The 11,839-nt window shown below is 45.9% G+C and overlaps 1 protein-coding gene across 4 annotated transcripts in view; it reads right to left on the reverse strand.

The window, feature by feature from the left end:
• Positions 1 to 11,111, reverse strand: part of FBXO16 (F-box protein 16) — a 61,721-nt gene extending 50,610 nt beyond the window's left edge. For 2 of the 4 annotated variants that reach the window (XM_028852503.2, XM_028852510.2), the window contains exons 1-2: positions 11,038 to 11,111; positions 4,445 to 4,559 (exon numbers count right to left, since the gene is read on the reverse strand). In XM_028852503.2, the coding sequence (XP_028708336.2) occupies positions 4,445 to 4,543 (99 nt within the window). In that variant the 5' untranslated portion in view covers positions 4,544 to 4,559; positions 11,038 to 11,111. Of the gene's footprint in view, positions 1 to 4,444; positions 4,581 to 11,037 lie in introns of all 4 variants that reach the window. The other 2 variants (XM_015145079.3, XM_028852511.2) reach the window with 1 other exon arrangement.
• Between the last annotated feature and the right edge of the window lie 728 nt (positions 11,112 to 11,839).

Below are 11,839 nucleotides of genomic sequence, written 5' to 3' on the forward strand. Positions count from 1 at the left end.
GTTTAACACCATCTCCCTAGCGCTGTCATCAGCAGGAGTAAGTTCTCATGAGATCTGGTTGTTTAAAAGTGTGTGGGACCTCCCCTGTCTCACTCTTCCTCCTGCTCCTGCCACGTAAGATGCCTCCTCCTGCTTTGCCCTCTGCCACGATGGAAAGCTCCTTGAGGCCTCCCCAGAAGCAGATGCCATTGTGCTTCCTGCACAGCCTGCAGAAGTGTGAGCCAGTTAAACCTCTTTTCTTTATAAATTACCCAGCCTCAGGTATTTTTTTACAACCTATCTGAAGCATCATGGCAGCCTCAGGGAGTCCTATGGGGTCAGCGGAGACCTCACTGAGACTGCATTCCAGCCAAACTTCTTCCTCTGTCCCACATCTGCCCCTTTTCTCTTCCTTTTATTTCCTTCCTTTTCCAGGTGTTAATCCAGAAAGTCCTCTCCAGTCAACACTCTACATGCTAATCTCAGAATCAGCTTCTCTAAAAATCGAACTGCAAGAGGCATTCAGGAAATTTTTTGCCTCCTAAGACACTTTTCTTCTCCACAGCTGCTAAATTGATCAAGACTCATAATTTTTCGAAGAAAATTTCTGAAAATCAAGGAATCCAATGAACGTCTATTTGAATTCAAGTCACTTTTTCACATGTGTGTAAAACCTTCACAATTCTATGGGAAGACAGATTTCAAAATGAGACCCTGAAGTTTTGGTAGGGGAACCAGATAAGCTGTTATACAAACTGTGGGAGAGTGTCAAGCATTGCAAACAGGTGCTGAGTAAATTACTGTTGAGCTGGATAAAAACAATTTTCTTTCTTTCTTTTTTCAGAGACAGGGTCTCTGTCACTCAGGCTGGAGTGCAGTGGTGCAATCGTGGCTCACCCCAACCTCCAACTCCTGGGTTCAAGCGATCCTCCTGCCTCAGCCTCCCAAGTAGCTGGGACCATAGGCATGCACCACCATGCCAGGCTAATATTTTATTTTACTTTTTTTTTTTTTTTTAAAATAAAGATGAGGTCTCACTACGTTGCACAGGCTGGTCTTAAACTCTTGGCCTCAAGCGATCCACTGGCCTCACCCTCCCAAAGTGCTGGGATTACAGATGCGAGCCACTGTGCCTGCCTCCCAAAATTTTTTCAATAGATTTGTTTGGTGTTCATGGCTAGATGAAGGCTGAATCTTTCTCTCCCTCTTTCTCTGCCTTTCCTTTTGTTTCTACAGGTCCCTCTATTTTTTTTTTTTCATTCTCTTTCCTCATTTCCTTTATCATTTTCCTTTTTCAGTCTCTCTCCATTTTATTTCTCACTATTCCAATCTCTACCTTGGCCCTTCTGTTCCTTTCCTAAAATTGCTCATCAGTAGAAACTGATTTGACTAGAAATAGAAAGTACCGAGCAGGAGGGTTCAGGTTGGATGAGAGCTTTGCCAAGGGATGAGCCCATCTGTTGAGTTTAGAGGGGCAGAGGGGTAAATCCAGGCTAAGGACACAAAGATGAAGAGGCAGGAAGACAAGAGTCAATGAAAGAGGTACCAGGGAGTAGACCTGAACTCTGATTCAATTTCCCTCCCTCCCTCCCTCCCTTCCTTCCCTCCCTTCTTTCTCTCTTTCTCTCTTTCTTTCTTTCTTTTTTTTCTGAGACAGAGTCTCACTCTGTTGCCCAGGCACTGGAGTATAGTGGCACAATCTTGACTCACTGCAACCTCCACCTCCTGCGTTCAAGTGATTCTTCTGCCTCAGCCTCCCGAGAAGCTGGGACTACAGGGGTGCATCACCATGCCTGACTAATTTTTATATTTTTTAGTAGAGACAGGGTTTCACCATGTTGGCCAGGCTGGTCTTGAACTCCTGACCTCAGGTGATCCACTCGCCTTGGCCTCCCAAAGTGCTGGGATTACAAGTGTGAGCCACTGTGCCCAGCCCTGGCTCTATTTCTTATGCTTCAGGAACCAAACCAGGTTCCTGGGGGTACACAGAGAAAAGACAGAATCTCAACTCTTCATGCATGGGAGTTGACTGGGAAAGCCAGTAAATAATGATGAGAGCAAAGAAAAGGAAGCAGGACGCAGCAGGAGGCTTCACAGAGGAAAGGACATTTGAATTGACTCAGATAGGAGGCAACGGCAAGAGCACGTGCAAAGGCATGGAGGTGTGGGACAGCAGGGTTCACCTGGGGGCCCTGAACTGGGCCTGGGCATCAGATGTGAAGGAGCAGTGGCAGGGATGGAGCTGGGAAGTTGGCTGAGGTCAGATCATGAAAGATCCTCAATGCTATGCCTGGGGGTGTTGGAATTTACTCTTGGGAGTGGAGCCTACTATTGGTTTCACATAATAGAATCGGAATCTTAGAAAGATCTCTCTGGGACCAGAATAGAGGATGGATCGGCAGGGACAGAGGCAGTGAAACCAGTTAGGGGGTGACTGCAGTATACTAGGCAAAGGGTGCAGACTGTGAGCTGAGAATGGAGCTGGAAGTAGATAGGCGGGTGGAGAAGAGAGGCCTGAATGAGAGATTGGGAGGAGGACTCAGAGTACTGGAAGGCAAATTACATATGGTGGCAAGGGAGCGTTGGTAGACACTTCTCTGTGTGCCTCTCACACCCTGAAACATCTTGGCATGCCAAGAATGTAGGGGCCTGCGTATTCGTGGCCAAGCACGGTGGCTCACCCTGTAATCCCAGCACTTTGGGAGGCCGAGGCAGGTAGATCAGGAGGTCAAGAAGTCGAGACCATCTTGGCCAACATGGTGAAACCCCGTCTCTACTAAAAATACAAAAATTAGCTGGGTGTGGTGGCATGCGCCTGTAGTCCCAGCTACTAGGGAGGCTGAGGCAGGAGAATCATTTGAATCCGGGAGGTGGAGGTTGTAGTGACCTGAGATCGCACCACTGCACTCCAGTCTGGCGACATAGTGAGACTCTGTCTCAAAAAAAAAAAAAAAAAAAAAGCAAGGCCCTGAGCATTCGTGACCTGGGCCATTATTGCAGGTTGTGTCTGCAGTAAGGTAACCTTGAGGGATGAGGTAATGTCTCCCTTTGGGAGCAAAAGCAGGCTTACTTACTGCTTACTATGAAAAGCAGTGGATGCCCTGGGCTCACTGTTCCTCAGCTGTGGTTCAAACCACTGTATGTGTAGCATTTATCTGGGCCCTATGCATCCCACCTGTGGGACGGGGAGGACCAGCAGAACCCATGCAAACATAATGTTCACGCCACTTGCTGCTTGTAAGTAAAGTTGTTTTGACCCAAGAATCTCATCCTTTATTGTGAAACAGCAGAGTCTTCTATTCCATAAGTCACAGGCTAACTTTTTAGCTTGTAATCTGGGGGAAAATCAAATCCCAGACTGGACAGGGAGAAGCAGAATTTCTGGCTTCAGTGACTTGGTATAAAGTAGTGTCTCTCACCGGGGGAGGAACTGGTATGTAGGAGCGAGAGGATGAGGTCAGTTTTATACATGGTGATTGTGTTTTCCTGCCAAATAGGTGTGGTCCTTATATACAGCGATTGGTCACTGGAGCTTACAGACCTGTTGGTAAATTTTGTCCCTAACTGAAGCAGGAATAGAAACCCCTAAAGGTTGGTCACTCTCACACCTCGGCCGTCCACCATGATCCTTTAGTGTAGTCCGCTGGCACCTTCCCAGAGTGCAGGTGGAAAATAAATGTCTTTGTTGTTGTTGCTGCTGTTGTTGAGATGGAGTTTCCTCTTGTTGCCCAAGCGGGAGTGCAATGGTGTGATCTCGGCTCATTGCAACCTCCACCTCCCAGGTTCAAGTGATTCTCCTGCCTCAGCCTCCCAAGTAGCTGGGATTACAGGCACCCACGACCACGCCCAGCTAATTTTTTTTTTTTTTTTGTATTTTTAATAGAAACGGGGTTTCACCATGTTAGCCAGGCTGCTCTCGAACCCCTGACCTCAGATGATCCACCTGCCTCGGCCTCCCAAGTGCTGGGATTATAAGCATGAGCCACTGCACCCGGCCATGAAAATAAACGTCTTAAGAGAACCTGAGTAATGTGAATAATCAGCTGAAATGTATTCTTTTTATATATCTTATTAAATGTGCAGCATTACCCAGCAACCTCAACTATACCAAGAAAACCGGGTTTTGGGGAATGCCGTGGACCACTCTCTCATTTCTCAGTTCTGGTGGTTCTAGGGAGAACAAGCGATGGAAGAAAAAAGGCAAGTGGGGTGGGAGAGGAAGGTGACAGTGGGCGAAAGAACAAATCTAAGACATTTTCTTCTTGGGCAAGGACTCTGCGTCTATTGCCAGCTTTGCCCATATAGCAAGGGTTCAGTAAAAGTTTTTGAATATCTTCATTTTGGTTTTTGTTCATCCATTACACAATCCTAAATAATTCCTGTTCATATTTTGGTAAGTAAAATTTTAATATCTTTTTTCCTTTAAGTCATGGATTCAATTGATAAAATAGTTCTGGTCACTTACCCGGTCATTCAATAGCTGATGGTTTAAGGGTGTCCAGGTGCTCATCTTTGTTTGCATTTTGGGACCATCTAGGTTTTTTGGAGGTGCAAATGCCATCATGAAACAACTGGATATCCTTCCATAAGAAAAACAGCACCTATCAGAAGAAGTGAATCATATAACCCTCAGAAAACAAAAATTACTAATACCAGCCGGGCACGATGGCTCACGCCTGTCATCCTAGCACTTTGGAAGGCCGAGGTGGGCTGATCACTTGGGGTCAGGGATTGGAGACCAGCCTGGCCAACATGGTGAAACCCTGTCTCTACTAAAAATAAATGTAAAAAAAAAAAAAAAAAAAAAAAAGCTGGGCGTGGTGGTACATGCCTGTAATCACACCGACTAGAGAGGATGAGGCAGGAAAGTCACTTGAACTTGGGAGTTGGAGGTTGCAGTGAGCCAAGATGGCACCACCGTACTCCAGCCTGGGCAGCAGAGCGAGACTCCACCTCAAAACAAATAAATAAATAAACCAATACTAATACCATATAATTTTGTAGTATGTTGGCAGAGGGAATGGGGTGGGAAGAGCATTTATTGGGGGCATCTTATATGTCAAGCACTTCATATGTCTCCTCAATGGAAGCGCACAATTATCTGGTAAGGCGGTGGGTTTTAACTCATTTTACACATGAGGAAAATTTGGCTTATTGATGTCACCCTGTGCAAGGTCATACAGATAGCAAGTGGTGGAACTGGTAGTCGGACCCAGGTCAGTTTAATGCCACTTTATTTTCAATGGACTCTGGGGGGAAATCCAGAATCACCGCTAGCTGAGGACATACTATATGGGCCAGGAAGGTAAGTATTTTAAATTTGAAATCATCATGCAATATGAAACACTTCATTCTTGTCCCTTGTGATATTAACTCTCCTCCTCCCCTCTTAACTTCCAGATATCCAAGTAACAAGAACTCCTGCCTGAGAGTGTATTAAAGAGGTAGCATGGCGGGAGAGACAAAGCCAAGGCTTTGGAAATGAACAGATTTGAGTTTATTGGGGGAAATTTGCTATTTTTAGTCATCCACTATATGTCTGCCTCCTTTTGATTAAAGCACTTTAATTTTCAGGAGGAATTACTTTTCCCTCATTGTTTAGAGCCTGATGGTTTAATTAATTAAGGTAGCCTGTCCTTCCCTAGCCAAGAGATGGTCATGAGACCAAACTAGGCCAACTGGGCTGACAATGGCTTATTCTTATTCTTATTTTATTAACTGATTTATTTATTTTGAGATGGAGTCTTGCTCTGTCACCCAGGCTCGAGTGCAGTGACACGATCTCGGATCACCACAACCTCCGCTTCCCAGGTTCAAGCGATTCTCCTGCCTCAGCTCCCCTAGTAGCTGATTGAGAGTAGTTCTGATATATACACTCAGGGTTGCAGGTTTCTGCATTTTCCACGCTCTGATGGTGGGTTTCACAAGGACAGGTAGCAGAGATGGCGAATGGGACCAGGGCCTGCTTGCCTGATCAATGGGCTCCACAAGTGACCCCACAGCAACAGATACTGGATATTTTTTATTTTTTGAGAAAGAGTCTTGCCCTATTTCCCAGGCTGCAGTAGAGTGGTGCAGACACGGCTCACTGCAACCTCCACCTCCCAGGTTCAACCTCCACCTCCCACGCTTCTCCTGCCTCAGCCTCCCAAGTAGCTAGGACTACAGGCGCCTGCCACCATGCCTGGCTAATTTTTGTATTTTTAGTACAGAACGGGGTTTCACCATGTTGGCCAGGCTGGTCTCGAATTGCTGACCTCAGGTGATCTGCCCACCTCAGCCTCCCAAAGTGCTGGGATTACAGGCACAAGCCACTGTGCCCGGCCTTGGATAATTATTTTAAATCATTATTTTTTGGCTGGTATGGGATTTTCCCAAACACTATCGGAGATCTTTGAGGTTCTCATTTGACATGTAATACTTTCTCTCAGGAAGATAAAGCCCACGTTTTAAACCCCCTTGGGTGCCAAGACAATGCCTTCCTGCAGTTGTCTGCTGCCAATATGCCACTGGAATGAGGGGCGCTCAGATCAGCACTCAGGTTCTTCTCAGCCTCAACAGCTAACTATCTGAGACATATTTAGGTGAGTTACTAAGCCAAAAGAAATGATTTCATTACAGTAATATTAACTGGCAGCTAATGATAAAAGTACATGTGAGCAAGCCGGCATGGTGGCTCATACCTGTAATCGCAGCACTTTGGGAGGCTGAGGCAGGTGGATCACCTGAAGTCAGGAGTTCAAGGCCAGCCTGACCAACATGGTAAAACTTCATCTCTACTAAAAATACAAAAATTATCTGGGCATGGTGGCGCACCTGTAATACCAGCTACTCAGGAGGCTGAGGCAGGAGAATCGCTTAAACCCAGGAGGTAGAGGTTGCAGTGAGCTGAGGTCGCACCACTGCACTCTAGCCTGGGTGACAGAACAAGACTGTCTCAAAAAAAAAAAAAAAAAGTTATAGATACAAAGTGTAGCCTCTGAGTCTGGCTCTCCCCAGCTAAAAAGTGATATATTTGTTTTTGTTGTTGTTATTTATTTTCTACATTTCTTCTTCTTATTCTTCTTTTTTTTTTTTTTTGGAAGAGTTTTGTTGTTGCTGCCCAGGCTGGAGTACGACGGTGCTATCTTGCCTCACTGCAACCTCCGCCTCCTGGGTTCAAGTGATTCTCCTGCTTTAGCCTCCCTAGTAGCTGAGATTACAGGCATGAGCCACCAGGCCCAGGTAATTTTATTGTTTTAGTAGAGACAGGGTTTCACCATGTTGGTCAGGCTGGTCTCAAACTCCTGACCTCAGGTGATCCACCCGCCTCGGCCTCCCAAAGTGCTGGGATTACAAGCGTGAGCCACTGCCGTGTCTGGGCTACATTTCTTCTTTTTAAACTAGTTTTTTTGTTGCCTGTAATCCCAGCACTTGGGAGGCTGAGGCAGAAAGACTGCTTGAGCCCAGGAATTTGAGACCAGACTGGGGAACATCGTGAGATCTTGTCTCTACACAAAGCAAAAAGACCCAGAAAATTAGCTGGGCATAGTGGTGCACGCCTGTGGTCCCAGCTACTTGGGGCAGGGGCAGAGGGCTGAGGTGGGAGAATCGCTTGGGCCCAGGAGGTTCAGGCTGCTGTAAGCTGTGATTGCGCCACTGTACTCCAGCCTGGGCAACAGAGCAAGACCAATTTTTATTATTTTAAAAAGAGCAATTTTATTATTTTAAAAAGAGCAATTTTTTAATTATTTTAAAAAATAATAAAAACATAAAAATTAAATGAGTTGTTTTGAATCCTTTCTTAAGAGCTACATGGCTCTTGGAGAATATGATGAAAGCTATGAATTCTTCCCCTAGAAAAATGCACATACGCACAAAATTTTGCTTACCCCTGCTCTATGCTGAACAACTCTCTCCTTTCCAGTTTGTGTAGGAAATCATGTGACTGATCCTAGGCACGTTCTTCTGAATGAGGACAAGTAGCTCTCCTTGGTAACTCCCCCAAGGGCCTGCACTGGTTGTTTTCTTTTTCCTGGTTCCTCAGAGCTACATGTCACTTAGATTAGACTTTCTTTCAACCTGCTTAAAGATAGATGGGTTTTCAGCAGATGGGCCTGGCCCCGGGAAGCAGCCCTCTTGGCCACATAGGCCAATGCGGATGTCCTGCCTCGTCTCTTGCTATTATCCTTTTACAGTATTTTCCTCCTTCCATTCCAGAAGACAGGCAGTATGTGTATTTGCATGCACATACATGCTCACAGAACACACCACTTGCTATTATTAAGACAGATTTTTTTTCTCTTTTGAGATGAAGTCTCACTCTGTCGCCCAGGCTGGAGTGCAGTGGCGCGATCTCGGCTCACTGCAACCTCCGCCTCCAAGGTTCAAGTGATTCTCCTGCCTCAGGCTCCCGAGTAGCTGGGATTACAGGCATGCACCACCACCCCTGGGTAATTTTTGTATTTTTAGTAGAGACGGGGTTTTCCCCATGTTAGTCAGGCTTGTCTTGAACTCCTGACCTTAAGTGATCCGCCTACCTTGGCTTCCCAAAGTGCTAAGATCACAGGCATGAGCCGCTGTGCCCAGCTACAGAGATTTTTATATAACACATACAAAACATAATTGTCCCCACTTAACAAAACAAAGCCAGTTGTCATCCTCTCCTTCCACAGATGTCTTGCTGTTGCTTTTTGTAATCTCCTTCCTTGTAAGGACTACCTTTGAATATTCATCTTTTTCTTTCTTTTTTTTTTTTGGTGGGTGTGGGGGGGGGGGCAAAGTCTCACTCTGTTGCCCAGGCCGGAGTGCAGTGGCACAATCTCGGCTCACCATGACCTCTGCCTCCCGGGTTCAAGCAATCCTTCTGCCTCAGCCTCCCGAGTAGCTGGGATTATAGGTGCCTGCCACCATGATCAGCTAATTTTTATATTTTTAGTAGAGACGGGGTTTCAATATGTTGGCCAGGCTGGTCTCAAACTCCCGAACTCATGATCTGCCCACCTTGGCCTCCCAAAGTGCTGGGATTGCAGGCATGAGCCACCGCGTCCAGCCAAATATTCATCTTTTTCTTAGAATTAAAATACAGAAAGAGGGCCTAGGACCCTAGTTCTTGACATATGGTTCTAGTCTCATTTTCAATAGCAAGGATGGGTCCTCTGGCCACATACTTCCAATTTGATCTTCTAAGCCTTTTTTTTTTTTTTTTTTTTTTTTGACAGGGTCTTGCCCTGTCACTCAGGCTAGAGGGCAGTGGTGTGATCACAGCTCACCATAGCCTCAACCTCCTGGGCTCAAGCAATCCTCCATGTCAGCCTCCCAAGTAGCAGAGAATACAGGTGTGCACCACCACTCCTGGCTAATGTTTTTGTATTTTTTGTAGAGACAAGGTCTTGCTCTGTTGCCCAAGCTGGTCTCAAACTTCTGGGCTCAAGCAATCCACCACCTCAGCCTCCCAAAGTGCTGAGATTACAGACATGAGCCACCACCTCCTGCCTTAAGCCATTCTTCACACTGTCATCATTATTTAACCACCTTACTAAGTACCTACAAGGCAGATGTTAGGGGTACAAAGATAAGAGTCAGCTTTAATAGAGCTCACAGTCTCCTGTTAGGTATTTTTTAAAAGACCAGTTGATCATGTCACTTTTCAGCTCTGAACCTTCAGAGGTTCACTGATGGCTACAGGATCCAGACTTCCTTGCACGGAAGTCTAGGTCTGCCATGATTTTACCTCCATCTACTCTTTCAGCCTCACCCGGCCCCACCTTTACGCACTCTCTGCCCAGACACACTGAACTCATGGCCACTCTGAGAATGTGCCACACAACTCTGATGATTCTTGGCTTATGTGGTTTTTCAGTGCTCACTGCTCACCTGAATCATCACAGTAGTATATCATAGGTACTCAATATTTGTTAAATCAATAGAAAAAATGACTACAGCAGTGGAAGTGGGGAGCAGTTTAAGGATTAAAACTTGTAGAAATGTTTGGGAGGCTGAGGTGGGTGAATCACTTGAGCTCAGGAGTTCGAGATCAGGCTGGGCAACACAGTGAAATCCCGTCTCTACCAAAAACAAAACAAAAACAAAAAATTAGCAGAGTGTGGTGGTGTGTGCTCGGGAGGCTGAGGTGGGAGGATTGCCCTGGGAAGCAGAGGTTGCAGTGAGCCAAGATCATGCCACTGCACTCCAGCCTGGGGGACAGAGTGCGACCCCATCTTGAAAAACAAAAAAACCGCCACCACCACCACCACAACTTGTAGAAATGTAGGCCAGGTGTGGTGGCTCATGCCTATAATCCACACATTTTGGGAGGCTGAAGCAGGAGGATCTCTTGAGCCCAGGAATTCCAGACCAGCCTGGGCAGTACAGCAAAATCCTATCTCTACCAAAAAAAAAATAAAAAAATAAAAAATTGCCAGGTGTGGGTGTGGCGGTGGGTGCCTGTAGTCCCAGCTACTCAAGAGGCTGAGGTGGAAGAATCGCTTGAGCCCAGGAGTTCAAGGCTGCAGTGAGCTATGATTGCACCACTGCAGTTCAGCCTGGGCAACACAGCAAGACCCCATCTCAAAAAACAAAAAAACCAAAACCACCAACCAAAAAAACCAAAAAACAAAACAAAACCCTTGTAGAATTGTAGAAATGTAGAGTGAAACTCAGAACATGATACTGGGCTCTGGGGTTATATGCAGAGTTCGCTGAGCAGAATAGGATTGGGTCTGTCTGCTAACAGAATTTACCCATATACTGTAATATCATCAAACAAGGGAATCTCAAATTATTATCAGGAAATTATCAAGAAATAGGGTATGGGTAGATTTAAATACGAATTCATCGTCCGCTTAACTAGTTTTTAAAAAGCAAGAACTATAATACAACGCAAAGAGCTAGTGTTTGGTACGCATATAATTATCTGTGGGTTGTTAATTTCACAAGTATGAATATCTGGCAGTTGCACTGTAGCCCAAATGAGAGGGTACAATGAAATCCCCAGGAGCACTGACAAGGCTCATGAGAGACCCAGGAGCTTTCCAAAGAGAGTCTCCATCTTTTTCATGCACTGCCCACAGCTCTCACCTCTTTTAGCTTGTCTCCCTCTTCAAGCCTCGAGCGCTGACGTTACCACAGTTGCATTAGGTCAGCTTTTCTCTGACTCCCTCCAGCCCCTCACCTCCCCCAGCTTCCAGCAAGCCCAATCACCGCCTATAAATCCCGTCGCTGGCATCCGGGGTCTCTTAGGCAACAATGTGTGGGCTCTTGATTGGCCGCGAGATCCAGGAGGGCTGGCTACAAAATTGGGCACGGGGATAAAATTAACAAGTGTGGCGGCCGAGAGCGTGGGAGGGACTGCAATGTCTCAATATAACCCGAGAATGAAGATGCGTCGGATCCTGAAACAAGCAGCGTTGAAAACCTTCATTCAAGACGTAGTGTGTCCCAAATCAGCCCTACCTACCTACGGAGTATGCCCAGTCACACTGTCCTGGTCACTCCGGAGCTGCGAAATGTAGGCTCCACTGTGCCAGGTTTTAAGAGTGGCCAACAGGTAAACAGAGGGTTGGAGGAAGAAGAATTCGAGACTGGTTCAATGAAATAATAGCACCTGCAACAGGAAGTGGAAGGATGGGGCCAGCAGGAATTGCCCAACACACAGACACACAAATGCTTAAATGCAAATTTCAATTTATTGGATTATAGAATTCAGGCTGACTGACAGATACACCAGGGAACCAGCAGATGGCATGCCCTAATAAGAATAACTAAATTTGGGAACTCTTAGAATCCCGTCCAATTCATTAAATTTATTGAGCGCCTGTCTTGTAATAAGAAGCGAAATGAGAATACAAGGATAAAAAAGAAATCTAAAAAGGAAGACTGG

Source organism: Macaca mulatta, chromosome 8 (assembly GCF_049350105.2).
Source record: "Macaca mulatta isolate MMU2019108-1 chromosome 8, T2T-MMU8v2.0, whole genome shotgun sequence".
NCBI classification, from domain to species: domain Eukaryota; kingdom Metazoa; phylum Chordata; class Mammalia; order Primates; family Cercopithecidae; genus Macaca; species Macaca mulatta.